Source organism: Sturnus vulgaris, chromosome 26 (assembly GCF_052056855.1).
Source record: "Sturnus vulgaris isolate bStuVul1 chromosome 26, bStuVul1.hap1, whole genome shotgun sequence".
Taxonomy (NCBI): domain Eukaryota; kingdom Metazoa; phylum Chordata; class Aves; order Passeriformes; family Sturnidae; genus Sturnus; species Sturnus vulgaris.
In genome coordinates this window covers 2,071,201-2,098,823 of record NC_142268.1, presented here as the reverse complement: position 1 = coordinate 2,098,823, position 27,623 = coordinate 2,071,201, and the positions used below count along the sequence as shown (strand labels likewise).

The 27,623-nt window shown below is 63.3% G+C and overlaps 2 protein-coding genes across 5 annotated transcripts; both read left to right on the top strand.

The window, feature by feature from the left end:
• Positions 1–134: 134 nt before the first annotated feature.
• MAP1S (microtubule associated protein 1S) lies at positions 135–10,718 on the top strand. The gene is made up of 7 exons (XM_014882867.2): positions 135–294; positions 1,645–1,746; positions 2,591–2,673; positions 3,545–3,685; positions 4,993–8,122; positions 8,204–8,421; positions 9,099–10,718. Exons 1-7 carry the CDS (start codon positions 147–149, stop codon positions 9,252–9,254), a joined length of 3,978 nt encoding a protein of 1,325 aa, XP_014738353.2. The 5' UTR covers positions 135–146; the 3' UTR covers positions 9,255–10,718.
• A 1,846-nt stretch (positions 10,719–12,564) lies between these two features.
• FCHO1 (FCH and mu domain containing endocytic adaptor 1) lies at positions 12,565–27,473 on the top strand. Of its 4 annotated transcripts, none has more exons than XM_088179323.1 (29): positions 12,565–12,634; positions 13,649–13,705; positions 14,297–14,391; positions 15,247–15,338; positions 15,438–15,512; positions 15,595–15,736; positions 15,823–15,975; positions 16,718–16,822; positions 17,390–17,500; positions 17,580–17,676; positions 18,270–18,314; positions 18,391–18,463; positions 19,039–19,060; positions 19,144–19,198; positions 19,904–20,073; positions 20,150–20,174; positions 20,845–20,907; positions 21,304–21,346; positions 21,457–21,539; positions 21,653–22,192; positions 22,931–23,049; positions 23,795–23,900; positions 23,999–24,110; positions 24,208–24,363; positions 24,986–25,118; positions 25,206–25,405; positions 25,936–26,000; positions 26,078–26,242; positions 27,235–27,473. In XM_088179323.1, exons 3-29 carry the CDS (start codon positions 14,365–14,367, stop codon positions 27,255–27,257), a joined length of 3,000 nt encoding a protein of 999 aa, XP_088035449.1. In that variant the 5' UTR covers positions 12,565–12,634; positions 13,649–13,705; positions 14,297–14,364; the 3' UTR covers positions 27,258–27,473. The 4 variants fall into 4 exon arrangements, with proteins under 4 accessions (XP_088035449.1, XP_088035448.1, XP_088035450.1 ...); XM_088179322.1 differs by having other exon boundaries at positions 24,205–24,363; XM_088179324.1 differs by having other exon boundaries at positions 12,569–12,634; positions 17,390–17,488; positions 24,205–24,363.
• The last annotated feature ends 150 nt before the right edge of the window (positions 27,474–27,623 follow it).

The following is a 27,623-nucleotide window of genomic DNA, read 5'->3' as shown; positions in this document are numbered from 1 at the left end:
CTTTAAGAGCCCTCAGTGCCACCTCCGCTCCGCCCACCCGCCACCCATCCGGCGCCTCCCATTGGCTGGAGGTGACATCAGTGGGCGTGGTCTCGTCGGTGGTGACGCAGGGGGCGTGGCCAGCGGCCGGGCGGGGGGCGCCGAAGATGGCGGCGGCTCCGGTGGCTGCGGCGGCTCCGGCGGCTCCGGCCCCTCCGGCCGCGGGGCCTCGCCGCTTCTCGCTGCTCGCCATCGTGGGCGGCGGCTGCCACCGGCCCGGCCTCAGGGCCGCCGCCCTGCAGCAGCTGGAGCGAGGTGAGACCGCGTGATGCTCCGGGGGATGCTCCGGGACCCGCCCGATCTCCCCCCCCCCCCCCCCCCCACCACCATCCCGGGGATGGCCCCGGTTCGGTCCCGCAGCTCCGGGGTGTGATCGATCGGTCACCGGGGTGTGATCGCCCCTCTTGGGCTGCCCCGTGCTGCCCCAGCCCGGGGGATCTGCCCCTCTGCTGCTCCTTTGGGTTCTCAGCGTTTGAGCCCCGAAATTCCCAGGATTTGCCCCATTTCCTACCCGGGATCTGCCCCATTTCCTACCCGGGATCTGCGTCCTCTCCTGCCCCTCAACCCCTGGGTTTGCCCCTCTAAAATCCCATCATCTGCCCCTTTTTCCTGCCCCCAAAATCCTTAGGGATCTGGATCTTCCAGCTCTTTCTCCTCCCAAGACCTCCAGGATTTGACCACCAGGATCTGCACCCCTAAATCCCCAGGATTTGCAGCCCTAAATTCCTGGGATCTGCACCCCTAAATTCCCAGGATCTGCCTCTTTTCCTGCCCCTCAACCCCCCAGGATTTTCCCCCCAACACTCCCAGATTTTCTCCCCAAACTCCCAGGATCTGCCCCCCAGGATTCTCAGGATTTATCCTCCCAAATCTCCAGGACCTGCCCCCTAAATTCCCAGGATTTACTGTTGGGAACCCCCACATCCCTCCCTGAGCCGTGCCCAGATTTTTTTTTGTTTTTGGGGGGGGGGGAGGAGGTCTCAAGCCATGACATCAGAACATCCCAGCGGGAAAACAGATCCCAAAACCACGATGGGAGGGACATTCCCATTGTCCCCTCACTGTGGGACTGTCCCAAACCTCACCAAAACCGCCCCAAAACGGCCCCAAACCCTTGTGCAACCCCAGGGCGGTTACACCATCCCCCAACCATTCTCCGGCCGTCACCGGAGCCACCCAAAAATTTTTTTTTTTTTTTTTGGGGGGGGGAATAGGCTCCCAAAATCCCTTCTGGGAAGCCCCAAAAGGTTGTTTGGTTGCTGCACCTGTCCCGCTGGTGCTGACAGGTAGCACCAAATCTTTTAATTCCTTAATTAGTACCTTGGAGGAGGTGTTGGCAGAGCTGTTCCGTGCCCCGGGGGGTTGGGATTTGGGATTTGGGATTTGGCAGAGCCGGAGCTGCCGTGAGTCACGGCACGAGGAGCTCACCTGGCGGGCAGGTGTTGGCATTTCTGGGCTTGGGGACACCCCAAAAACACCTGAGAGTGGGGATTTTAGGGGGGATTTTATGGGGTCAGGCACCCGTGGGGGTTTTGGGGGGATGGTGCTGGTGGGTTCTGAGCTCCCAATTCTAAAATTTTTTTTTATCCCAAATTTTCTTCGCAGGGATCCGCTCGTGGGACATCGACCTCACCTCCTGCAACCTGGACGAGCAGCTGAAGCTCTTCGTGTCCCGACACTCAGCCACCTTCTCCAGCATTGTGAAAGGTAAAATGTGGGATAAGAGCAGGGAAAATGTGGGATAAGAGCAGGGAAAATGTGGGGTAAAACCGGGGAAAATATGGGATAAAAGAGGGGAAAATATGGGATAAAAGCAGGGAAAATATGGGATAAAAACCGGGAAATATGGGATAAAAATGGGGAAGACATGGGATAAAAATGGGGAAATATTGGATAAAAGCAGGGAAAATATGGGCTAAAAGGAGGGAAAATATGGGATAAAACCGTGGAAATATGGGATAAAACCGTGGAAATATGGGATAAAACCGTGGAAATATGGGATAAAACCGTGGAAATATGGGATAAAAGCAGGGAAAATAGGTAAAAACAGGGAAAACCGGCTTCTGGGAGCTGGGGAGTGGTGGGAAGGGGGGGTTGGTGGTCAGGGACGCCCCCTCCCCATTCCCTCCTCCCGGATTTTGTGGGAACAGGCCTGGCTTTGTGCCCTGCCCCCCCTGCACATCCAAACCCCGTGATCCCCCCACGTGAGGAGCCGCTTCCTTCTCCCGCCTCGGGATTTTCCATGGAAGGCTGGGATGGGGAAGGTGGAGCTGGGGCTGCTCCTGTGCCGTTTCCCCCCACCTTGGCTGGCTGTTTCCCTGCTCGGGGAGGGAAATGAACCCCCCAAAAACCCCCCCTGGTGTGTTTTGGGGAGTCTCCCCTCCCCTTCCCTCCCCTCCCCACGGCAGGAAGGACACGGGAAATGTCCCTGCGGTGCCCGTCCCTCTTCCGCCGGAAAACCGGGCAGTGCCTGGCCTTGTCACCCCTCCCCGGGGACAAATTTGGGGATTTTTGGGCGGTGGGTGTGGCTGTCACACCTCGGTCCCCGCAGGTCAGCGGACCCTGCACCACCGCGGGGATGTGCTGGAGACCCTGGTGCTGCTCAACCCTTCGGACAAATCCCTGTGCGACGAGGTGAGCTCTGGGGACTCCCTGCTGTGGGTGGATCCCGCTGCTGTCCCCTCTCTGTCCCCTCTCTGTGCCCTCTGATGTCCCCACTCTGTCCCCTCTGCTGTCCCCTCTCTGTCCCCTCTCTGTGCCCTCTGATGTCCCCACTCTGTCCCCTCTGATGTCCCCTCTCTGTCCCCTCTCTGTCCCCACTCTGTCCCCTCTGCTGTCCCCTCTCTGTCCCCTCTCTGTGCCCTCTCTGTCCCCTCTGATGTCCCCTCTCTGTCCCCACTCTGTCCCCTCTCATGTCCCCTCTCTGTGCCCTCTCTGTCCCCTCTGATGTCCCCTCTCTGTCCCCTCGCTGTCCCCTCTGATGTCCCCTCGCTGTCCCCTCTGCTGTCCCCTCTGCTGTCCCCTCTGCTGTCCCCTCTGATGTCCCCTCTGATGTCCCCTCTCTGTCCCCTCTCTGTCCCCTCTGATGTCCCCTCGCTGTCCCCTCTGCTGTCCCCTCTCTGTCCCCTCTCTGTCCCCTCTCTGTCCCCTCTGATGTCCCCTCTGATGTCCCCTCTGATGTCCCCACTCTGCCCCCTCTGATGTCCCCTCTCTGTCCCCTCTGATGTCCCCTCTGATGTCCCCTCTGATGTCCCCTCTCTGTCCCCTCTCTGTCCCCTCTGATGTCCCCTCTCTATCCCCTCTCTGTCCCCTCTCTGTCCCCTCTGATGTCCCCTCTCTGTCCCCTCTCTGTCCTCTCTCTGTCCCCTCTGATGTCCCCTCTCTGTCCCCACTCTGTCCCCTCTGATGTCCCCTCTCTGTCCCCTCTCTGTCCCCACTCTGCCCCCTCTGATGTCCCCTCTCTGTGCCCTCTCTGTCCCCTCTGATGTCCCCCGTGTGTCCCCAGCTGCGGAACCTCATCACGGACGTGTCCCAGCACAAGCTGCTGGTGTTTGCTGGGCCCTGTGTGGAGGACACGGGGGAGCTGATGCTGCAGACCGGCTGCTTCTCCCTGCGGGATTTCATCCAGATCTTCACGGATAAGGAGGTGTGGACACATGGGAAGGAGCTGGAGAAGGAGCACAGGGGTTTTTTGGGGTTTTTTGGGTTTTTTTTGTGTGGGCACGTTGTTGGTGTCTGGAGGCTGGAGCAGCTGGCAGGTCCTTGGGGATGCTGTCACATCCTCCCCCATCCTCGCAGGGGGGTTCCTGCAAGGTGTGGGGCAAATCCTGGGGGTCTGCGGCAGGAAAAGGGGCAGATCCTGGGGATTTAGGGGGGCAGATCCTGGGGATTTAGGGGGGCAGATCCTGGGGATTTAGGGGGGCAGATCCTGGGGATTTAGGGGGGCAGATCCTGGGGATTCAGGGGGCAGATCCTGGGGATTTAGGGGTGCAAATCCTGGGAATTTAATGGGGCAGATCCTGGGAGTTTAGTGAGGAAGATCCTGGAGATTTAGGGGGGTGGTACTGCAGATTTAGGGGTGCAGATCCTGGGAGTTTAGTGGAGTAGATCCTTGGGATTTAGTGGGGCAGATCCTGAGGATTTAGGGGGCAGATCCCAGGGATTTAGGGGGCAGATCCTGGAAGTTTAGGGGGTAGGTCCTAGGAGTTTAGTGGGGGAGATCCTGGGAGTCTGAGAGCACAAATCTTGGGAATTTAGGGCGCAGATGTTGGGGATTTAGGGGAGCACTGATCCTGGGAATTTAGGGGGGTAGGTCCTGGTAGTTTAGTGGGGGAGATCCTGGGGATCTGGGGGCACAGATCCTGGGGATTTAATGGGATGGATCCTGGGGATCTGAGAGTACAAATTCTGTGAATTTAGGGGGAGTAGACTCTGGGAATCTGTGATCACAAATCCTGGGAGTTTAGGGGGTAGATCCTGGGGATCTGAGAGCACAGATCCTGGGAATTTAGGGGGTAGATCCTGGGGGTTTGGAAGCACAAATCTTGGGAATTTAGGGGGCAGATGCTGGGAGTTTGGGGAGCAAATCCTGGGGGTGTTGGGGGAAAGATCCTGAGGGATTGAGGGGCAGGGAAAAGGGCAGATCCTGGGAATTTAGGGGTGCAGATCCTGGGAATTTAGGGGTGCAGATCCTCACCTACCAGGCATGGGAGGGGGCCACATCTGCAGCCGGGGTGGGGGGATCAGAGAAAGCCCCTCCCTTGGGAGCCCCCTGCCCCCCCAGGACCAGCAGCAGAGGGGACTGGCGCCCCAAAATCCCCCCAAAAAGCAGGCAGCAGGTGTGGATCCGATGGTTTAGTGTGTGGACACCTCCCACCCCCATGGGTCCATCCCGCTGGGGGACAGGGGGTGACCCCAGTGCCCCCTCCCACCTGAAGCTGCCCCTCTGTGCAGGTGGGGGAGATCCTGAGCTCTGCAGACCCCTCGGCCAAGGCCAGGCTGACCATCAGCTGCCCCGATTTCGGGGAGTGGAGGGACTCAGGCTTGGAGCACCACAACCTGCAGGACTTCATCGAGCTGCGCTACAACCCCGGCTGCGTCCTGCCCGAGATGGAGGGGCTGGAGGAGTTCATGGAGTACCTGTCGGAGTCCCTGGAGCCCCAGTCCCCCTTCGACCTCCTGGAGCCCCCCACCATGGTGGGATTCCTGAAGCTCTCCAAGCCTTGCTGCTACATCTTCCCGGGAGGGCGAGGGGACTCGGCTTTCTTCGCCGTCAACGGCTTCAACGTCTTGGTGAACGGCGGCTCCAACCCCAAATCGTCCTTCTGGAAGCTGGTGAGGCACCTGGACCGCATCGACTCCATCGTGGTGACGCACGCGGGCACGGACAGCCTGCCTGGCATCAACAGCCTGCTGCAGAGGAAGCTGGCCGAGCTGGAGGAGGACCCCTCGCAGAGCTCGCAGGGCAACAGCGACTGGGCCAAGAACCTCATCTCGCCCGAGCTGGGCGTCGTCTTCCTCAACGCCTCCGAGAAGCTGAAGGACATCGAGGGCGACTCGAAGGTGCTGAAGAGTTGTGATGAAGCTGCTCTGACCCTGCACTACCTGGAGAAGTTGGGAATCCAGCCCAACCTGCTGGCCCGTGACTGCGGCCCCCGCGCCGAGCCCACCGTGCTCTTCCAGAAGATGGGCGTGGGAAGGCTGGACATGTACGTGTTGAACCCCGTGAAGGGCACCAAGGAGCTGGAGTTCCTCCTGCAGCACTGGTCGGGGAACGGCTTCCCCAAGGAGCAGGAGCTGCCCCTGCAGTGCCTGACCTCGGTGTGCGTCCTGCTGGTGTGGCACCCCGTGAGCCGCTCCGAGAAAATCATCCGGGTGCTGTTCCCCGGCTGCACTCCCCAGGCACGAATCCTGGAAGGCTTGGAGAAGGTGAAGCACCTGGAGTTCCTCAAGCAGCCCGTGGTCACCAAGAATGACCTGAAGGGGACGGCGCAGGCCGAGAAGCCGCTGAAGCAGAGGAGGGCGGAGAGCAAGGAGAGCCTCAAGTCGGGCTCCAAGCTGAGCTTGGTGGAGGCCGCGGCGCCGGCGCCCAAGGACAAGGCTCCCAAGGTGGAGAGGAAGGAGGTGAAAGCCGGGACCAAGGAGAAGCCAAAATCTCTGGGGGATGCGGCCAGAACGGGCTCAGAAGAGGAGAAGGCCAAGGAGGGCCGAGCCAAGCCGGACTCAGCGGCTGAGAAGGCGAAGGCGGACGCGAAGCTGAAGGCAAACAAGGATAAAACAGCGCCCAAGAAGGAGCTGATCGCCAAGAAGGAGGAGAAGAAGCCACCAAAGAAGGAGGAGGGGGCTGAGGCCAAGGCAGAGGCCAAGAAGGAGGTGAAGGTGGTGAAGAAGGAGGCGAAGGCCGAGACGCTGCGGAAAGACCCCAAGGACAGCAAGGCCGAGGCCAAGGCTCCGGCCAAGGCTCCGGCCCGGAAAACGCCGGTCCCGGAGAGCCGCAAACCCCTGGCCAAGGCCGGCAGCATCAAGAAATCCCCGCTCAAGAAAGAGCCCGAGAAACCCAAGGCTAAAAGCACCCGGAAGGAGCCGGGCACGTCGGACGGCTCCAAATCCTCCTCCCCCGAGGAGATGCTGCTGGAGGCCGAGCGGGAGGGCGGGAGGAGGAGGAAGGAGGAATCCACGGACGAAGGCATCGCCACGGCCGACAGCGAGCTGGAGCCTTCATCCCTGGAGAACGGGGGGAACCGGCGCCCGGGGGATCCGTCCTGCCTGGAGAACGGCCTGGAGGAGCTCGAGAGCCCCCAGCGCCTGCGCTGCGCCGAGAGCAGCCCCCTGCGAGCCGTGTGCCCCCCGTCCCCCCTGGCCAAGACCCCCAAGAGCGACCGCAGCGTCAACTTCGACGTGACGCCCACCGGGCTGCTCAACCACGGCCCCGAGGGCGCCGAGGATCCCTGCGGCAGCTCCGAGGAGAAGACCCTGGAGATGATGTCCCCGGCCAGCTCGGGGCCGGCCAGTGCTGGCCACACTCCCTTCCACCAGTCGCCCGTGGAGGACGGCACGGAGGAGCCGGGCAGTGCCCGGCAGCAGAACGCGTGGCCGGCGGCCGGAGCGGGCAAGGAGGGCTCGGTGCCGGACAAGCAGGCGGGCTGCCTGTCCCTCAGCCCCTTCAAGGATGATGTCCCCGACGTGTCCCCCACCATCACCACGCCCTCGCTGCCGGCCGAGGTGGGCTCCCCTCACTCCACCGAGGTGGACGAGTCGCTCTCGGTGTCCTTCGAGCAGGTGCTGCCGCCGGTCAGCGAGTCCCCCCCGGAGGACGGGCGGCGATCCCGCGGCTCCGGGGACGCGCCCGAGCCCGAGGCCACCAAAGGGGGGCTGTCACTGCCGCTGCGGCCGTGCCACCACCCGCCCTGGGCCGATGGGGACGCGGCGCCGCGGCCCGGCCGCCGCTCGGACTCGCCGCACGACGTGGATCTGTGCCTGGTGTCCCCCTGCGAGTTCGAGCACCCCAAGTCCGAGCGGTCGCCCTCGGCCGCCGCCAGCCCGCGGGAGCTGTCGGACAGTGACCCGTCCCAGGAGCTGGCGCCACCCCGGGGCCGGCCGGGCGAGACCCCCCCTACATCGGTCAGCGAGTCGCTGCCCACCCTGTCCGACTCCGACGTCCCTCCGGCCACCGAGGACTGCCCGTCCATCCTGGCCGACGGGCTGGAGTCGGACGAGGACTCGGAGCGGCCGCCCCGCGGCGTGGCCAGAGCGTGTGACCCGCTGCCAGCCCCCCTGAAGGACCCGTGTCCCCTCCCTGCCCAGCCCGGAATCTGCATGGTGGACCCCGAGGCGCTGCCCCCCGGCCGCAAGGAGCCCCCCGGTGCCAGGGTGAAGAGGACCCCGTCCCGCGTGGGCTCGGCGCCCGCCGCCCCCAAAGCCGAGCCCGCTCGTGTCCCCACCTCGGCCGCCAAGGCCAGGCCTGCCGGGGACAAGGCCAGGCCACCCCTTGGGGACAAGAAGGGCTCGTCCAGCGCGGCCCCCGGCACCGCCCGCGGCGCCGGAGCCCGGCCGGCGACAGGAGCTGGCCGGGCATCGCCAGCAGGTACGGGCGGGCGGGCGCACAAGGGGCGGCACTGCGGGGTTTTTGGCGACTGCTGTGACCTCTGTCCCCCTGTCCTGACAGGCACAAGGGCTGCGGCCCCCCAGGGACCCCCGGTCTACGTGGACCTGGCGTACCTGCCCGGCTCCTGGAGCGCCCGCACGGTGGACGAGGAGTTTTTCCGGAGGATCCGCTCGCTGTGTTACGTGGTCAGCGGCGACGACCACCTGAAGGAGGGGGTGCTGCGACCCCTGCTCGACGCCCTCCTCACGGGCAAGCACCAGTGGGGCATGGACATCCAGGTGAGCCCCCGGCCTGGGGGTCTGAGGGGTGGGATTGGCTCCCTCGTGGTGCTGGAGGGTGACAGAGCGTCCTGGGTGACAAAATGTCCCGGGTGTCCCTTCCCGATATTTGGGGGGTGACAAGGGGTGGTGGGATCAGCCCCTCGCTGATTTTGGGGGTGACAAAGTGTCCTGGAGTGTCCCTTTCTGATATTTGGGAGGGGACAAAGTGTCCTGGGTGCCCTTTGATGATATTTGGGGGGGTGACAAATTGTCCTGGGTGTCCCCAGTGTTTCGGGGGTGACAAGGGATGGTGGGATCAGCCCCTTCCTGATATCTGGGGGGGGTGACAAATTGTTCTGGGTGCCCTTTCATGATATTTGGGGGGTCACAAAGTATCCCGGATGTCCTTTCTTGTTGTTGGAGAGTGACAAAGTGTCCTGGGTGCCCCTTCCCGATATTTGGGGGGAGTGACAAATTGCCCTTTCATGGTATTTGGGGGGTGACAAATTGTCCTGGGTGCCCCTTCCCACTGCCTGAGGACATGATTTGACATCGTGGGTGCCCCTTACTGATGCTGGGGGTGTGACAGAAGTGTCCTGGGTGCCCCTTTCCAATGTTTGGGAGGTGACAAAATGCCCTGGGTGCCCCCTGCCATCACGGGGAGTGGTGACAGCGTGGCCTGCCCGTCCCCTCAGGTGACTTTGATCCCCACCTTCGACTCGCTGGTGATGCACGAGTGGTACCAGGAGACTCACGAGCGGCAGCAGGAGCTGGGCATCACCGTGCTGGGCAGCAACAGCACCGTGGCCATGCAGGACGAGACCTTCCCCGCCTGCAAGGTGGAGTTCTGAGGGGTGGGGGACACCCCCACCCTCCTCTTCCTCCTCTCTCTGAGCCCCCCCCACCCCGCCCAGCTCGGATGGGGGCAGCAGTGGGGAGGGGGAGGGGACGCTTTGGTGTCACCCACCCCGCTTTGTGTCACCCCCTCCATGCCACCCGCTGCCAACCCGGGGAGGGGACAAGGGACCAGCTGGGGGTTTGGGGGAGGTGGGTGGGGGGTCAGGATGTGTCCCCCCCCAGCCCAGCCAGCAGCGGGGCTGAGCCGTCCCCCACGGGCAGCTCGATGGAACAGGGTAAATTTTGGTGTTTTTTGGGTTGTTTTTTTCCCCCCCCTCCCTCCTTTCCCTGGATGAGCCACGGTTTTTTTTCCCCCCTAAATACCCTCAGAGTTGGGGGGGGTGAGGGCTGGGTCTCTTTTTTGGGAAGGGGGAACCCTCGGGGGTCCCATCCGTGGCGGGGGGGGGCTGCTGCTGTGGGGTTGTCCCTGTCGTTTTAGCCCCACCCCAAAACGGTTTTGACCCCCCCCCCCCCCAAAAAAAATTGTTGTGACCCCTCCTCTCCCTCCCAAAAATTGATTGTAACCCCTCCCTTGGGTGCAGCATCTCCTCCCCAGGCTGCACCGATGGCCCTTCCCCATCCCAACCCTTCCCTCCAAAAAAAAAAAAAAAAAAAAAAATTTGGGGTGGGGGTTGAACAAAGGCAGCCCCCCCCCTTTTTTTTGGGGGGGGGGGGAGTGGAAAGCAGCCCCCCCAAAACCCACCCCCACCCCCGGGAGTTGCTGAAAGCCGTTCAAAACCAAACCTCACCGTGCAATTTTTAAGGGGTTTTATGAGAGGAGAGCACCAAATGGGGGGGGGGGGGGTCAGGGTGGGTCTGTGGGGGTGCACACACAATGTGACGACCCCTCCCCAAATTCCCCCCCCCCCCCACCCCAGGACAAACACTAACCCGTTTTTGTAGGAGGCTCCTCGATGGCTCTTTTTTGTAATGACTTTTTATGATAAAACAAACACACACAAAAAAAGAAAAAAAAAAAAAAAAAAAAAAAAAAAGACAAAAATTGTGAAAACTGAAGAAACCAAACCTTTTTCTTTTTGTTGTTGTTGTTGTTGTTGGGTTTTTTTTGAGGGGGGGGTTATTTATCTTTGCCTCCCCCCTCCTCCATAAACCCCTTTGGGGGCTTTTACCTTTGATTGTATCCTACGTGTTCGGGGAGGGGGGCACTGAATGTTTCACCTTTAGTGCTTTATATCAATTTTTTTTTCTCAGCTGGAAGGTTTGGAGGTTGGTGGGGGTGGGGGGGGGGCGTTTTTTGGGGTGGGTGGGGTGGCTGTGACCCCCCTAATTCCCCCCCCCCCACACCCCAAAACCCAGCCCCTGCCCGTGGCCACCGGCACACGCTCCCCATCTTGCACGCCACGTTCCCGTTTGGCAAATGTGTGGAAAATGAGCATTAAAGAGGATCATTCCCAGTGGATCTTTGTCTCCTGGGGTTGTTTTTGTTTTTTAAAATTATTGTTATTTTTTTTGGGGGGGGGGGAGGGAATCCCATGGATTTGGGGAGGGGGGTGGTAAAGGACGGGTTGAGCTCAGCATTTGGGAGGGGGTTTGGGGTTGTACCATGAGGTGGGAAAGGGATTTTATTTTATTTTTTATTTTTTTAAGGGTGGGGGGGATTGGAGTGGGTGTTGAGAGAGGGGTTGGGGGATTTTTTGGGGGGGGTCCTGGGGGGCGTTTGCAGAGGGGTCGGGGTGGGGTGGGATGCGCTGCGGTTGCAGCAGCGCCGAGGCTGAGGTTGGATGCGGGGTTGCCATGACAACCCCATCCTCATCCCCATCCTCATCCCCATCCCTGCATCCCAGCCCCGCCGCCCCCGGCCCCACGAGCAGCAGCAGCAGCAGGAGGAGGAGGAGGAAGAGGAGGAGGAGGAGGGGTGGGGGGGTTTTGCAGCCGCTGCCTTCGGCCCCCGCAGTTTTTGGGGGGATTTTGGGGGGGGTTCAGAGCTGCGGGGGGGGTCCCCGTGTCCCTGTGATCAGCCCCCCCCTCCCCATCCTTCATGGGCAGCACGAGGGGACAAAACGCCCTCAAAGCCCCCCTTCCCACCCCAAAATCCCCCTCCCCACCCCAAAATCCCCCTTCCCACCCCTCAAACCAATCCCAAACCTCCCCTTCCCCAAAATCTCCTCGTTCCCAGCCCCTCTGCTCCATCGGGGGGTGTTTTGGGGAGGGGGCTCCTCGGCCATTCCGGGGGGGGGGTTCGGTCCCCTGGAGCCCAGGTGTGACCCCCGGGGTCGGGGCTGTCCCCAGGGCTGTCCCTTGTCCCCCCAGCCCTCTCTGAGCCCCCCACTCTGCTGTGACTGGTCCCAGTGGCTTTGGGTTCTGGGGGGGGGGGGTCCCAGGGGGGTTTCTCCTCCTTTGTCCCCCCTTTGGTGGCTGCCAGCACACGCGGGGACACCGCGGGGTCTCGGAGGTGACAGCGGAGCAGAGCCCTGACTCTGACCGAGCCAGGAGCTGGGGAGGGGTCTCCAAAGTCTCCAACCCACCCACCCAGCCCCCCCCCGAGCCCACCGGCGCTGCCGCGGTGCCACCGGCCGGGCCTGGCACTGCCACCCGGGCGCGGTGACACCTGCCAGGTGTCACCGGGGACAAAAGGCAGCGTAACCGAAACCGCCGCGTGACGTCCCCGCCGTCCCAGCTCCGGTGGCACCGCGGGGCTGGCGCGTCCCCCGTCGTCGTCGGCGGGATGTTCGGTTAATTCCCGATGGGAATACGAGAATATGGGAATGTCCCCCCCGCCACCCGCCGGGAATGTCCCCTCCCTGTCCGTGCCCGCTCCCGCAGCTGCGCCGGTGACAGCCGGAGCCGGGACATGAGCTCAGCGGGGTGCGAGGCACCGGCTGGCACCGGCGGCGGGGCGGGGAGCGGTGGGGGGGGACACCCCGGGACTGCGGGTGCGGTGACAACCGGCGGGGTCGCGGCGGGGGGCGCGGCCGCACCGGGAGCGGCACAGGGAGCTCGGGGGGTGGCAGCGCGTGAGGTGGCGGCAGTCCTGCAAGGGGAGGCGACAGCCGGGAGACGGCGACAGCTCGGGCGCCAGCTCTCCGGTGCAGGCGGCTCCGGTCCCGCAGCCGCTCCCGCCGCGCTTTCGGGGCGGCGGCCGCTTTAAATATGCAAATCAGCCCCCTCCCAGCGCGCGGCGCGGCGGCGCCTCAGCCAATGAGAAGCGGCGGCCGCTGGCTGCGGTCACCGCTGCCGGGAGCGCTGACCAATGGAGGTGCGGCTCGGCGGGAGGGGGCGTGGCCAGCACCGCCCCCGGCGCGGTCCCGCCGCGGTCCCGGGGCGGCGGCGGCGGCGGCAGCGGAGCGGGGCGGGGGCGGCGGCGGCCCCGCAGGTGAGTCCCGCGTCCTCCCCGGAGCGGGCACCGAGCCCCGCACAGGGGTCCCAGCTCCGAGTGCCCCCGGCCCCGCAGCGCAGCCCCCCCCGGTCCCGCCGTTCCCGCGCGGGTTCCCCCCCGCGCCGCCCCCGCAGCATCGCTCTTATCCCGGAGTGCGGGGATCCCCCCCTCCCCTTCTCCTCTCCGCCGTACCGGAGATCCGCCCCTCGCTGTGCACCGCGCCCCGCCCGCACCGCACCGCGCCCCGGTGCTCACCGTTCATAAAGCCCCGGTGCTCCGGTGCAGCCCCCGCTGGCCGCGATCCCGCTCCCGGTGCTGCGGGCGGCCCCCCCGCCGCCTCCCCCCGCTGCAGGTGCAGGGCTCGGTTCAGCGCTTTCCCTCCTTTTTTTTTTTCTTATTTTTATTTTTTTTAATTTATTTTTTGGGGTGCACGCCCCGACCCCCCCGCGGTGCCTCCCGTTCCCGGAGGGGGGGGGGTGTTGAATTTGGGATGCGCAGCCCCTCCCGTTCCCCAACCGAGCCCCCCCCGCTACGGTCCCCCCGCATCCTTCTCGGGGTCCCCCCGCGCCCCGCTGAAGGTCACGGCTGCGGGTGGCGAGAACCGCTCGGTTTTGGGGTTCAGGGGTGGGGGGCGGTCCCGGGGTAACCCTGCCGTACCCCCCACCCCGCACCCCCCGTCCCGCTCGGGGACTCGGTGGCCGCGGCCACCACCGGGGACTTTGGCCGGCGGCGCGTTCGTGGCGTTTGCGGCCGCCCGGGACCGGCGGGGCTTTGGGGGGCGGGGGGGGGGGGAGTGTGGGGGGGTCCTGGGGGCTCTGAGCCCCCCCCAGTTTTTCCCACCCCCCCATTTTGCCGTGGGGGAAGTGGGGGGGCCGCGCTGAGCCCGCCCCGTTCGTGACACAGGTGGCTGAGCCCGTGCGGAGGCACCGGGGGGGGGGGTGGGAGGGGGGGCTCGGAGAGGATTTTTGGGGGGGCTGCAGCGTGCCCTGACCCCCCCTTTAACCCCTCCAGACCCCCAGCACGCCGAGGATGCTCGGGGGGACCCCTCGAACCCCAAAACAGCTCAGGGTGAGTCAGGGGGGGCCTCCCCGAGTGGCGCCAACCAGGCGCGAATTTTTGGGGTTTCCTGTTTTTCTCCGGTGCATGATGGGGTGCGGGGCCGGGGGGGGGGAAAGGGGGGTTTGGGGGGCACAACCAGAGGTTGGGGGCACATCTGGGGTGGTGGGGGGCCACATCTGGGGGTCTCCCCACTAAGTGGGCACCCCCAGCACGGCAAATTTGGGAAGAAGGGGGTGGGGATATTTGGATTATTTTTTTCTATGGGGCGCGGGGGTGTTTTGGGGGAGTTTTTGGGGGGCACGGGCAGGGCGGGCTGTGGGAGCGGCCGCCGCACGCAGCAGCCGCTCATTTATTATTTATCTGCGTATCTGGTGTCGGGCCCAGCGCCGCCCCGGTGCCCCCCCGGTGCCTTCCCCGGTGCCCCGGGGGTGCCGCACACCTTGGGGAGGGGTCTCTAGCAAGAATAGAAAGGGGGGGACTTGCGGTTTCCATGGCCACGGGGGCTGCGTTTTCCCGGGAAAACCGATAAATAGGGATGGGTGCGACCCCGCTGAGCCCCCCCCGGTAAAACCCCGGTAAAACCCCGGTGTCCCCCCCCAGGGTACCGGGAGTTGAGCTGCGGGGTCCCCGCGCCGCTGTCCCCATCCCCTCCCCGCCCCCCCTCCAAGATGTCCTATTTCACCGAGCACTTCTGGGTAAGCCGGGACCCCCCCACCCTCTCAGAGACTCCCCCCCCCCGCCCTTGTGGGAGGTGAATTTTCAAGCCGCGGTGCTTTGATTAATGCTGTTAATTAATTAATTAATTGGGGGGGAGTGGGCATTGGGGCGGGGGGGTCTGGGGGGGTCTCCCAGCTTTGGTGACATCGCTGTCCCCCCCCCCCCCCCTCCATGGGGGTCCCCAGTCTGGGGGGGGAGGGGGGAAGTGGCGTGGTCGGCGCTTCCTGGTTCGTGCTGCAGCTGCTGCCACCTTCCTCTTCCTCCTGCCTCAGTTTCCCCTGGGGTTCACCTGCGCCCCCAGCGTGGCTTGAGGGGGCGGGGAATGAGGCGAGGCCACTTTGTGGGTGGGGGGCAGCACCCCAAAATAACCCCAGGGGAGTTTGGGGTTCAGCAGCCAAAATAACCCCAGGGGAGTTTGGGGTTCAGCAGCCAAAATAACCCCGGGGGAATTTGGGGTTCAGCACTCAAAAATAAACCCGGAGGAGTTTGGGGTTCAGAACCCAAAAAAAACCCGGGGGAGTTTGGGGTTCAGCACCCAAAATAACCCCAGGGGAGTTTGGGGTTCAACACCCCAAAATAACCCCAAAGGAATTTGGGTTTCAGCACCCAAAATAACCCCGGGGGAGTTTGGGGTTCAGCCCAGCCCTTCCTGGGGAGCACCTGGGCTTGGTTCTGGGTTCTGGTGGGGGGGGGGGGGAATCCTCAGCACCCCAATTTGGGGGGCTTTGGGCCACTGCAGACGCTGATCCCGCTGCTCCTGGTGGTCCCAGGGAAAAGGGGGTGCGGGTCCCTCGGGATTTGGGGCCTGAGGGAGGGGAGGGGTCCCCTGGCAGGGCGAGAAGAACCACGGCTTCGACGTCCTCTACCACAACATGAAGCACGGGCAGATCTCCACCAAGGAGCTCGCTGACTTCGTCCGGGAGAGGTACCCGGGGGGTGGGGACAACCTGAGGCGGGGATGGGGCGGGGTGGGGGTCCCCAAAATCCCGCCTCCATCCCAAATCCCCCTCCCCGCCATCCCCAGGGCTGCCATCGAAGAGAACTACGCCAAGGCCATGGTGAAGCTGTCGAAGATGGCCACGAACGGGACCCAGCTGGGGTACGGGGGGGAGGGGGGTGACGGGGACACCTCGGGGTGGCTTTGGGGGACCCTGGTGACCCTCCTGGTGGCCCTCGAGCAGGACTTTCGCGCCTCTCTGGGAGGTTTTCCGCATCTCCTCGGACAAGCTGGCCCTGTGCCACCTGGAGCTGATGAAGAAGCTGCACGACCTCATCAAGGAGATCTCGCGCTACGGCGAGGAGCAAGGCCGGGTGCACAAGAAGGTACCGCTGTCCCCTCCTTGTCCTTGTGTGCTGTCACCTCCCCGCTGTCCCCTGCCACCCCAGCCCACTCTGCCGTGCCCCGGCAGTCCAAGGAGGAGGTGGCAGGGACGCTGGAGGCCGTGCAGCTGCTCCATGGCGTGGCCCAGCTGCTGCCCAAGTCCAAGGAGAGCTACCACAGCAAGTGCCAGGAGTACGAGCGGCTGCGCAAGGAGGGCACCAGCCAGAAGGAGATCGACAAGGTGGCACCCCTCATTGTCCCTGTCCCCACCCCCTGGGTGGTCCCCTGTGCCCCCCTGGGTGGTCCCTGGTTCCTGTCCTTTCCTTGATGGTCCCTGAGTGTCCCTCAGTGGTCCCTGTGCCCTCTTGTTCCTGGCTCGCTGTGGTCCCTGTCACCCCCCTCAGTGGTCCCTGTCACCCCCCTCAGTGGCCCTCGTCCCTTCCCTGGTGATTCTTGGCCCTCCCTCAATGGTTCTGTTGTCCCACGGTGATCCCTGTCCCCCCTGCGTGGTTCCTGTCCCCTCCCTGGTGGTCTCCGTCATTCTCTGTCATTGTTCCTTTTCCCCCTGGATGGTTCCTGTCCTCTTCTCAGTGGTTCCTGTCATTCTCGTGGATGGTCCCTGTCCCCTCTGGATGGTCCCTGTCCCTTCCCTGATGGTCCCCGTCATTCTCCCAGCTGTCCCCTGGGTGATTCCTGTCCCCTCCCCAACAATCCCCATCAAAATCCCGGATGGTTCCTTTTCCCCCTGGATGATTCCTGTCCCCTCTCTGATGGTCCCTGTCTTCCTCACGGATGTCCCCTGGCTGTCCTCTGTCCCATCCCTGACGATCCCTGTCATTCCCCTGGCTCTCCTCTCTCCCCTGTCCGTCCCCTGTCCCCTATCCCGTTCCTGACGATCTCTGTCATTCCCCTGTCATTCTCCCGGCTGTCCCCTGTCCCCTGGCTGTCCCCTGGCTGTCGCCGTGCCCTGGCCGGTGGCACAGGCGGAGCTGAAGTCGCGGAAGGCGGGCGAGGCTCTGCGGAGGGCGGTGGACAAATACAACGCGGCCCGCGCCGACTTCGAGCAGCGCATGCTGGACTCGGCCATGGTGGGCACCGGGCTGGGGAGAGGATTGGGGGTGGAGGGATGGGGAAAGGATTTGGGGTGGAGGGATGGGGAAAGGATTTGGGGTGGAGGGATGGGGAAAGGGATGGGGAGAGGATTTGGGGTGGAGGGATGGGGGAAGGATTGGGGCTTTTGGGGATGGGGAAAGGATTGGGGCTTTTGGGGTGGGATTTGGGTTGGGATGGGCACTGGTGGGATTTGGGTTGGGATGGGCACTGGTGGGATTTGGGTTTGGATGGGCACTGGTGGGATTTGGGAAGGGATGGGGGCTGTTGGGATGTGGGCAGTGATGAGCACTGGGCACCTGCCACCCCTCCATGGGCACATGCCACCTTGGCTGAGCCCCATTCCTTGGGGATGCTGTCCCTTGGGAATGTGCCCCCCTGGCTGTGCCAAGCCTTGGGGACATTGCCACCCTTCCTGAGCCTCACTCCCTGTCCACATGGTGATCCCTGGGGATGTCCCACCCATCCCAAACCCCATTCCCTGCCCACCTGCCGATCCTGGGGGTGTCCCCCCCCTTCCTGACCCCCGATTTTTCCCTCTCCAGCGCTTCCAGGAGGTGGAAGAAGCTCACCTGCGGCACATGAAGGGGCTCATCGGCTCCTACTCCCACTCCGTGGAGGACACCCACGTCCAGATCGGCCAGGTGAGTCCCCAGGTGAGTGACCCCCTCCCCATTCCCATTTCCCCTCTTTATTCCACGTCCCCTTCCCCCGTTTTTTTCCCCCCCCACTCAGGTCCACGAGGAATTCAAGCAGAACGTGGAGAACATCGGCACGGAGATGCTGCTCCGGAGGTTTGCTGAGAGCAAAGGCACGGGGAGAGAGCGGCCAGGTGAGGCTGGGGGGGTCTCACCTGGGCAGGGATGGGACCCTGATCCCACCTGGGCAGGGATGGGGACCCTGATCCCCCCCTGATCCCACCTGGGCAGGGATGGGACCCTGATCCCACCTGGGCAGGGATGGGGACCCTGATCCCCCCCGATCCCACCTGGGCAGGGATGGGTCCCTGATCCTGCCTGATCCCCCGAACCTGGGTGATCTCACCTGATCCCCCTGATCCCGGTTGATCCTGCTGACCCTGCCTGATCCCAGTTGATCCCCCCTGATCCCACCTGGGCAGGGATGGATCCCTGATCCCCCCTGACCCCCTGATCCCCCCCGATCCTGCCTGATCCTCCCTGAACCCCCCAAACCTGGCTGATCTCACCTGATCCCCCCTGATCCCAGCTGATCCCGGCCCATCCTGGTTGATCCCAGTTGATCCCCTCTGATCCTGGTTGATCCCGGTTGATCCCGGCTGGTCCCTTTTGATCCCAGTTGATCCCTCTGATCCCGTTTGATCCCTGTTGACCCCCCTGATCCCCTCTGATCCTGTTTGATCCCGTTTTATCCCTGTTGATCCCCCGATCCCGCTCTCCGTGGCAGGAGCTCTGGATTTCGATGAGTACCGGCTGGCTCCAGCGCAGGAAGGCAAGTACGTCTGCATCCCGCGGGGAATGCCGGGCGCTGCGGGGGCTCCTCCTCAGCCCATTCCCGCTTTTCCCAGGACCCAAGAGGAGCCGCAGCAAAGCGTTCCGGATCCCGGGGCTGAGCCGCAAGGAGCGGGAGCGCGACGCTGTGTAAGAGCCCGAGCCTGCTGATCCTGCATCCCGGTGTCCCCTGCATCCCGGTGTCCCCTGCATCCCGGTGTCCCCTGCATCCCGGTGTCCCCTGCATCCCGGCGTCCCCTGCATCCCGGTGTCCCCTGCATCCCGGCATCCCAGCATCCCAGTGTTCCTGCATCCCAGAATCCCTGCATTCCACTGTTCCTGCATCCCTGCATCCTAGAGTTCCTGCATTCCAGAATCCCAGAGTTCCTGCATCCTAGAATTCCTGCATCCCGGTGTCTCCTGCATCCCTGCATCCCGGTGTTCCTACATCCCAGAATTCCTGCATCCCTCTGTTCCTGCATCCCTGTATCCCGCTGTTCCTGCATCCCAGTGTTCCTGCATTCCTGCAACCTTGGATCCCTGAATCCTGGCAGCTTTGCATCCCTGAATCCCCACATTCCCTCATCCCTGAATTCCCTCATCCCTGAATTCCCTCATCCCTGAATTCCCTCATCCAGTATCGCAGAATTCCCACACCCCCAAATTCCCACACCCCCAAATTCCCACATCCCCGCCCCTCCTGACTGTCCCGCTGTCATTCCCAGGGAATCTCCGGACAATGACCTGGTGAGTGTCCCAGTGCCCCCCCCCACCCCGCACGGCCGTTCCCAAACTGGGAGCACTGGGAATGTCGGAGCGTGTCCCGGCAGGGCTGCCCGGAGGTGGACGAGGACGGATTCACCGTGCGGCCGGACACGGAGCGCAGTATCCTTGGGAATTCCGGGAATTCCAGCCGGGAATTCCGGGAGATTCGGGGGGAATTCCAATGGGATCCAAGCGCAATTCCAACCAGGAATTTCTGTGGGATCTGGGGGCAATTCCAACCGGGAATTCTGGGGGGAATTCCAGCCGGGAATTCCTGGAAGATCCAAGGACAATTCCAACCAGGAATTTTTATGGGATCCAGAGGGAATTCCAATGGGATCCAAGGGCAATTCCAACTGGGAATTCCTGGGGATCCAGAGGGAATTCCAATGCGATTTTTTTAATGGGATCCAGAGGGAATTCCAACCGAGAATTTTTTGGGTATCCAGAGGGAATTCCAGTCAGGAATTTCTGTGGGATTCAAGGGGAATTCCAATGGGAATTTTTATGGGATGCAGAGGAAAATCCAATAGGAATTTTTGTGAGATCCAAGGGCAATTCCCATGGGATCCAGGGGCAATTCCCACCAGGAATTTCTGTGGGATCCAGAAGGTATTCCAACGGGGAATTTTGGGGGGATCCAAGGGGAATTCCAGAGGAAATTTTTATGGGATCCAGAGGGAATTCCAATAGGATTTTTTATGGGATCCAGGGGGGAATCCCAATGGGAATTTTTATGGGATGCAGAGGGAATCCCGATGGGAATTTTTATGGGATCCAAGGGCGAATTCCAGCCGGGAATTTCCTTGACCCCGGGGGTCTCAGGCGAGGTGGAGAACGCCGGGAGCTCCTCCAGCGATTCCGACTACGAGGAGGCGGAGCCGCGGCGGTTCCTGGTTCACATCAAACCCCGCGAGGCGCCCGGCAGCGCCCAGGCCAGCGCCGAGCAGCTCCGGGCCACCGTGGGCAACCTCATCCTGGCCCCCGGGATGGCGGTGAGCCTGGCGGGGACACGGGGACCCCCGGCATTCCCGCGGGAATTCACCGCAGCCCGCTCCCCTTGTCTTGCAGGGAACGGTCAGGAGGCAGGCGAGCCGTAAGTGACAGCGCGGGGACACGGGGAGGGACCCTGGGGACACGGGGAGGGACCCCGGGGACATTCCTGGTCCTGCTCCTTGGGGACATTCCTGATCCCACTCTCTGGGGACACTCCTAAATCCATTTCCTTGGGGACATTTCTGATCCCATTCCCTGGGGACATCCTGTCCTTCCTAAACCCCATTCCATGGGGACAGAGCCACCCTCCCTGAGCCCTTCCTTGGGGACATCCCGTCCTCCTGAGTGCCATTCGCTGGGGACAATGCCACCCTTCCTTAAATCCTTTCCTCGGGGACAATGCCACCATTCCCAAGACCCATTCCTTGGGGACATCCCATCATTCCTGAGCCCTTTCCTTGAGGACATCCCATCCTACTCCTTGGGGACATCCTGTCCTTCCTTAAACCCAATCCCTGGGGACAATGCCACCCTTCCTGAGCCCCTTCCTTGGGGACATCCCATCCTACTCCTTGGGGTCATCCTGTTCTTCCTGATCCCATTCCCTGGGGACATTCCTGCCCCCCAAACCCCTGGGGACAATGCCACCCTCCCTGACCCCAGTCCTTGGGGACATTTATCCTTCCTGATCCCCATTCCCTGTCCCCCTCGCCCACCCCTCCCTTCCCGAGCCCCCCCCAGTGTCCCCTCATGGTGACATCCCTGTGCAGGACACGTGGCACCGCTGACCCCGGCCCCCGGTGACACAGACCCCGAGGGGACACCGGGGGCAGGTGAGACTGGGCTGGGGGTCCTGGGGGGGTTTGGGGGGGATTTGGGGGGCACAGGGGGGTCCTGGGGGGCACATGGAGGGTCCTGGGGTGATTTGGGGGCACAGGGGGGGGTTTGAGGTGGTTTAGGGGGCACAGGGGAGGTTTGGGGGTCCTGGCGGGTTTGGGGGGCACATGAGGGGTTTGAGGGGGTTTGGGGGTCCTGAGCGGGTTTGGGGGGCACATGAGGGGTTTGGGGGGCACATGGGGGGTTTGGGGGGCACAGGAGGGGTCCTGGGGGGGTTTGGGGGCACAGGGGCATTTGGGGAGGTTTGGGGGCACAGGGGGGGGTTTGGGGGTCCTACGAGGGGTCTGGGGGTTTTTGGGGGGGTTCAGTTCAGTGTCCCCCTCTCCCCGCAGGTGACAGCACGGGGAGGGGTCTCCCAGCGGCACAGCTGAACAGGTAGGGGGGCACAGAAGGGATTGGGGGTCCATGGGGCGACCACCCCCCATTGCTGGGGGGGTCCTGGGTGTGCTCTGAGCCCCCCACCCCCCAATCCATCCCTGTCCCAGCGGGCCCGGGAAGCCCCCCCAGGACTCGGCCGCTCTCTTCGGTCCCCCCTTGGAGTCGGCGTTCGAGGCAGAGGAATTCCCGGGTGAGGAAATTTTTTTTTTTTTTTTTTTTTGGGTTGGGGGGCGGCAGAATGAGAAATTCCCCCCTCCTGCAATGTGGGGAGGGGTCCTCACTCTAACCGGGGCTATCCCACAGCCCCCCGCTCCTACGTGCTCACCTCGTCCTCGTCGCCTTTCTCCTCCTCATCCCCGGAGAACGTGGAGGACTCGGGGCTGGACTCGCCCTCCCACCCCCCGCCCGGACCCTGCCCCGATTCCCGACCCTGGACCCCACAACCGGGGACACCCGACCCCAAAGCGGAGCCCAACCCTTCCAGCAGCGCCCCCCGACCCCCCGAGCCCCCCAACTTCGCCGTTTTCAGCGCTGCCGGCACCGAGGGGCTCTGGGGGGACGCGGGGGTCGCGGGCCGGGGTCGCAGCGGTGCCGCCCCAAGAGAAGCCCCCTCGCCGGATCCTTTCGGGGATCCCCCGGTGTGGGGCAGACCCCGAAGTCCCGGTGGGGAGCAGCCCCCCCTGACTCGTCCTTCCTCCAATTCGGCTTCATCCTCATCCTCCTCGCCGGCCCCCCCGAGCGGGGGGGAGTCCTGCAGCCCCTCGCCCTGGGGCTGCCCAGGGGCGGGCACGGGGCTGGGCGAGGGGAGCACGGCGGGGACCCCCCCACTGCAGCCGGAGCCGGGTGAGTGCTGGGGGGGGGGAGCTGCCCCACATCGCCCCGAAATCTGACTGCCCCCCCCAAAAAATCCCAACCCTGCCCCACATCGCCCCGAAATCTCACTGCCCCCCCAAAAAAAATCCCAAATCTGAGACCCCGTTATCCCCAACCCTGCATCCCATAAACCCCAATCTCTGCACCCCATAAACCCCAAACTCTGCCCCCCATGACCCAAACTGCCCCCCATTGCCCCCAGCCCTGACCCCCCAAAATCCCCAACTCTGTCCCCCCATGACCTCCAGTTCTGCTCCCCATTGCCTCAAACTCTGCCCTCCATAACCCCAAATCTGTCCCCCATTACCCCTAAACCTGTCCCCCATTACCTCGAATTCTGCCCCTTGGTTTTATCTCTGCCCCCCCCATTTACCCTAACTCTTCCCCATTCCCCCAAACTCTGTCCCAAATGACCCCAAATTCTGCCCCCCATAACCCCGAGCTCTGTCCCCCCATAATTCCCAACTCTGTCCTCCCACCCTAACCCAGAACAGAGCAGGGAAAGGGTCCTGGATCCCGGGGTGGGGGTCCTGAATCCCTGGGGGGGTGGTCCTGGATGCCGGGTGGGGGTCCTGGATCCCCTGGGAGGGGTCCTGTATTCCCAGGGAGAGGGGTCCTGGATCCTTGGGGGGTGGTCCTGGATGCCGAGCGGGGGTCCCGCCCTATCGGGGCTCTCCCCTCACCCCCCGTTCGTGCCCCCCTCCCCAGATTCCATCCCCCCCTGGCCCAGCGCTGCCCCCCGGGACGTTCCTCTCGTGGCCCCCCCGCGCCGCTCCCGCACCAAGCGGCCGCCGGCCGGGCCGGCTGCGGGCAGCAACAGCGACCTGGTGCGGGGCTGGGGGCGTGGGACCCCCGGGATGGGGGGACGGGGACCCCCGGGATGGGGAGGGGGCGTGGGACCCCCGGGATGGGGCATGGTGACCCCCAGGATGGGGCACGGAGACCCCCGGGATGGGGAGGGGGCGTGGGGACCCTCGGGATGGGGAGGGGGTGCGGGGGTGGGACCCTTGGGATGAGGAGGGGGTGCGGGGCTGGGGGGAGGAACGGGGACCCCCAGGATTTGGGAGTGCAGGAGTACCCAGGGATGCCGGGATGTAGAATTTGGGGGTGCAGAGATGTGGAATTTAGGGATTTTGGGAATGCGGGGGTACGCAGGGATGCCGGGACGTGGAATTGGAGGATGCAGGGGTGCGGAGTTCAGGGGTGCAGGGATGTGGAATTCGGGGATACAGGGGTGCAGAATTCAGGGATGCAGAATTCAGGGGTGTGGGGATGTGGAATTTGGGGATACAGGGATGCAGAATTCAGGGATTCAGGGCTATAGAATTCAGGAGTGCAGGGCTGTGGAATTCGGGGATGCAGGAATTGGGGGATTCGGGGATTCAGGGCTGCAGAATTCAGGGACACAGGGATGGGAAATTCAGGGGTGCAGGGATGTGGAATTCAGGGATGCAGGGATGTGGAATTCGGGGATGAAGGGATGTGGAATTCAGGGGTGCAGGGATGCGGAATTTGGGAATTCAGGGCTGCAGGGGACACAAACACCCACCCGCCCCCCTCCTGGCCCCGCAGTCTCGCTCTCTGAGCCCCTCGCCCTCCTGGAGCTGCGGCCCCTCTCACTCAGCCCCCGCCAGCCTGGGCGAGCGCGGCTTCTTCAGCGCGGCCCCGCCAGCGCTCGGTGCGTGCCGGGGGACGGGAAATTTGGGGTGAGGGGTGGCACGGGGCGGGGGGGGGGGGTCCCAGCCATGCCCTGACCCCCGTGCACCCCCTCCCCAGGGCTATCGCGCGGTCCCAGCCCGGTGGTGCTGGGCTCGCAGGACGCGCTGCCGGTGGCCACCGCCTTCACCGAGTACGTGCACGCTTATTTCAAGGGGCGCGACGCCGACAGGTAACGGGGGGGGTCCCGGGGATTTTGGGGGTCCCGGGGGGTCACCGTGTCCCCTGACCCCCAGCGTGTCCCCTGAGCCCCGGCGTGTCCCCAGCAGCTGCCTGGTGAAGGTGACAGGGGAGCTGACCATGTCGTTCCCCGCGGGAATCGTGCGCGTTTTTGGGGGTCCCGCCGCGCCCCCCGTGCTCAGTTTCCGCCTCCTCAAGGCCGGAGCCATCGAGCAGTTCCTGCCCAACGCTGAGCTGCTCTACAGGTGAGGGGACAGGTGGGGAGGGGGGTTTGGGGCGCAGGGGGTGTCTGGGGAGCTTGGGAGGTGATGGATGCAGTGATAGGAGCGGGTTTTGGGGTGTCTGGGGGGCTCAAGGGACTTTGGGAGGTGATGGGGGCGAGTTTTGGGGTACAGGAGCACACAGGGACTTTGGGAAGTGTGGGTGCAGTGATGGGGGGCGGTTTTTGGGGTGTCTGGGGGGGACACAGTGACCTCGGGAGGTGATGGGGCGGGTTTTGGGGTACAGGAGGGCACAGGGAAGTGTGGGTGCAGTGATGGGTGTTGGGTTTTGGGGTGTCCGGGGGACACAGGGACCTTGAGAAGTGTGGGTGCAGCGATGGGGAGCTGAGTTTGGGGATTTTGGGATTTCTGGGGATACAGCTATGGGGAGCTGCCTTTTGGGATTTTGGGATTCCTGGGAATACAAGGATGAGGAGCTGGATTTTGGGATTTTGGGATTCCTGGGGATACAATGATGAGGAGCTGAATTTTGGGACTCCCACGTACCCGGGCACCCAGTGGAGCTGGTTCAGAGCTGGGTCCGGGGGGGTTCCACATTTCTGGGGGATACCCAAACCCCGCTTCCCCCTTTCCCCCACACCCCCAGCGACCCCTCCCAGAGCGACCCCAGCACCAAGGACTTCTGGCTGAACATGGCAGCCCTGACGGGACACCTGCAGAAACAGGCGGAGCAGAGCCCGGCCGCCTCCTACTACAACGTGGCTCTGCTCAAATACCAGGTGAGCTCACCTGGGCACCCTCACCTGGGCACCCGAGGGTCTCTGCGCACCCCCTAAAACCCCTCAACCCCTTTGGTTGTGGCGCAGTTCTCGCGGCTGGGAGCCGGCTCGGCTCCTCTGCGGCTCTGTGTGCGCTGGGATTGCTCGCCCGGGGCTACCAGGGTGAGTGTGGAGTACGGCTACAACGGAGGAGCCCTGGCACTGCCCGTGCCGCTCGCCAACGTGCACGTGCTGCTGCCCGTGGAGGAGCCCCTGACCAACCTGAGGCTGCAGCCCGCGGGCAGCTGGTAATGGGGACGGGGAGAGAGGGACTGGTTTGGGGTGGGGGAGATGGGGTTGGAGTGGTTTGGGGTGGGGGAAATGGGATTGGAGTGGTTTGGGGTGGGGGAAATGGGATGGACTGGTTTGGGGTGGGGGAAATGGGGTTGGAGTGGTTTGGGGTGGGACAGAGATATTGGACTGGTTTGGGGTGGGGGAAATGGGGATGGACTGGTTTGGGGTGGGGGAAATGGGGATGGGGGTGCTGAGGGTGATTGGGGTGGGTTTGGGGTCCCAAACCTTCACAGGGTGGGAAATGGGAACTCTGAACTGGAAATGGGGACCCTGAAATGGGAATGGAGACCCTGGACTGGGAAATAGGAACACTGAACTGGGAAATGAGGACCCTGAACTGGGAAATGGGAACTCTGAACTGGGAAATGGGAACTGGGGGCGCTGCTGGGGTAAGGAAGGCAGGGAGGTGGGGCCGAGCAGAAATTTGGGGAATTTGGGGAATTTTGGGGCTGTGCTGGTTTGAGCACAGCCCTTACCCCGCCAGGAACCTGGAGGAGAAGCGGCTGCTCTGGAAACTTCTGGATGTCCCCGGTGCCCCGGGACAGGCAGGTGAGACCCGGGCGGGGCTCACGGGGGTGGGGTCTCCTCATCCCGACCCCCACCCCTAAAAACCGCTGTCCCCCCAGGCTGTGGGCGACTCTCGGCCAGCTGGGAGCCCCTGGGGGGTCCCAGTAAGCCCAGTCCGGTGGCCGCCCAGTTCAGCAGCGAGGGCAGCACCTTGTCGGGGGTGGAGGTGGAGCTGGCGGGGGCCGGGTACCGAATGTCGCTGGTCAAGAAGAGATTTGCGACAGGTATGGGGTGGGGGAGGGGGAAAATGGGGGTGTGGGGGGTCCCTTCCCTACAATTTTGGAGGGGTGAGGTCATCACCCCATCCCCTGGTGCTGGGGGAACGGGGGGGTCCCTGCCCTGGGGTGTTTGGGGTGTTTGGGGTCCATTTCCTGGGGTGTTTGGGGTGCTCAGGGTCCCTTTCCTGGGGTATTTGGGGTTCTTTTCCTGGGGTGTTTGGGGTTCTTTCCCCTGGGGTATTTAAGGTCCTTTTCCTGGGGTATTTGGGGTCCTTTCCCTGTTATTTGGGGTGCATGGAGTCCCTTCCCTGGGGTGTTTTTAGGGTCTCTTCACTGGGGTATTTGGGGTTCTTTCCCTGTTGTTTGGGGTGCTCAGGGTCCTTTCCCTGGGATTTTTAGGGCCCATTTCTCGGGGTGTTTAGGGTCCTTTCCCTGCTATTTGGGGTGCATGGGGTCCATTTCCTGGGGTATTTGTGGTCCCTTTCCTTGGAGTATTTGGGTTCCCTTTCCTCGGGTGCATGGGGTCTGTTTCTTGCTATTTGGGGTGCTCAGAGTCCTTTCCCTGAGGTTTTTAGGGTTCTTTCTGTGTGGTATTTCGGGTTCTTTCCCTGGGGTACTTGGGGTCCCTTTCCTCGGGTGCTCAGGGTCCTCTCCCTGTGGGTTTTAGGATCCTTTCCCTGGGGTGTTTAAGGTCTCCTCCCTGGGATATTTAGGGTCCTTTTCCTGCTATTTGGGGTGTTTTTGGGGTCCCTTCCCTGGGGTATTTGGGGTCCCTTCCCTGGGGTTTTTGGGGTCCTTTCCCTGCTCCTCGGGGCGCTGAGATCCCTTTCCAGCCATTCCCACCCCTGCTCTCCACAATCCTGGGGGGTCCCCACCCCCCCCAAACTCCTTCCCCCCCTTCCCCCCTTTACTGGGCGATTCCCAGTTCGGGCGCTGGCACCGAGCTGGGGGCGCTGGGCAGTGCCCGCCCCTCCTCCGTGCCCACCTTGGCTCCGCAGGGATTTACCTGGCGGGGTCCTGAGCCCCCCCGCCACCGTGGTTGTGTGAATTTGGGAACACTGGATGGAGGCGGCTGGGGAGGGGGCGCCTCCTCCTCCTCCTCTTCCTCCTGTCCCCGCCCTGTCGCTGTCCCCGCGCGTCTCCTGCTCCGCGCCCCCTCCCCCCCGTGCTGTGAAGGGAGCAGGAGCTGCTCTTTTATTAAACATTTTATTTTCTAATAAATTCCACCCCTGTCGGCTCCCGCCTCCCTCCTGCCGCGGCGCCCATCCCACATCCCAAATCCCAGATCCCAAATCCCACATCCTAAATCCCATACCCCATATCCCACATCCCACACCCATATCCCACATCTCACAACCAAATCCCACATCCCACACCCCACAAATCC

Bases quoted from the DNA above. Each gene is read 5' to 3' on its own strand.
- FCHO1 (XM_088179322.1), top strand. From the start codon at position 14,365: ATGTCCTATTTCACCGAGCACTTCTGG. The intron at 17,501-17,579 runs GTGAGTGACCCC...CCCCCCACTCAG, and splicing joins TCGGCCAGGTGAGTCCCCAG to GTCCACGAGGAATTCAAGCA. The intron at 20,074-20,149 runs GTGAGCCTGGCG...CTTGTCTTGCAG, and splicing joins TCCTGGCCCCCGGGATGGCG to GGAACGGTCAGGAGGCAGGC.
- MAP1S (XM_014882867.2), top strand. From the start codon at position 147: ATGGCGGCGGCTCCGGTGGCTGCGGCGGCTCCGGCGGCTCCGGCCCCT. The intron at 2,674-3,544 runs GTGAGCTCTGGG...GTGTGTCCCCAG, and splicing joins ACAAATCCCTGTGCGACGAG to CTGCGGAACCTCATCACGGA. The intron at 8,422-9,098 runs GTGAGCCCCCGG...CCGTCCCCTCAG, and splicing joins AGTGGGGCATGGACATCCAG to GTGACTTTGATCCCCACCTT.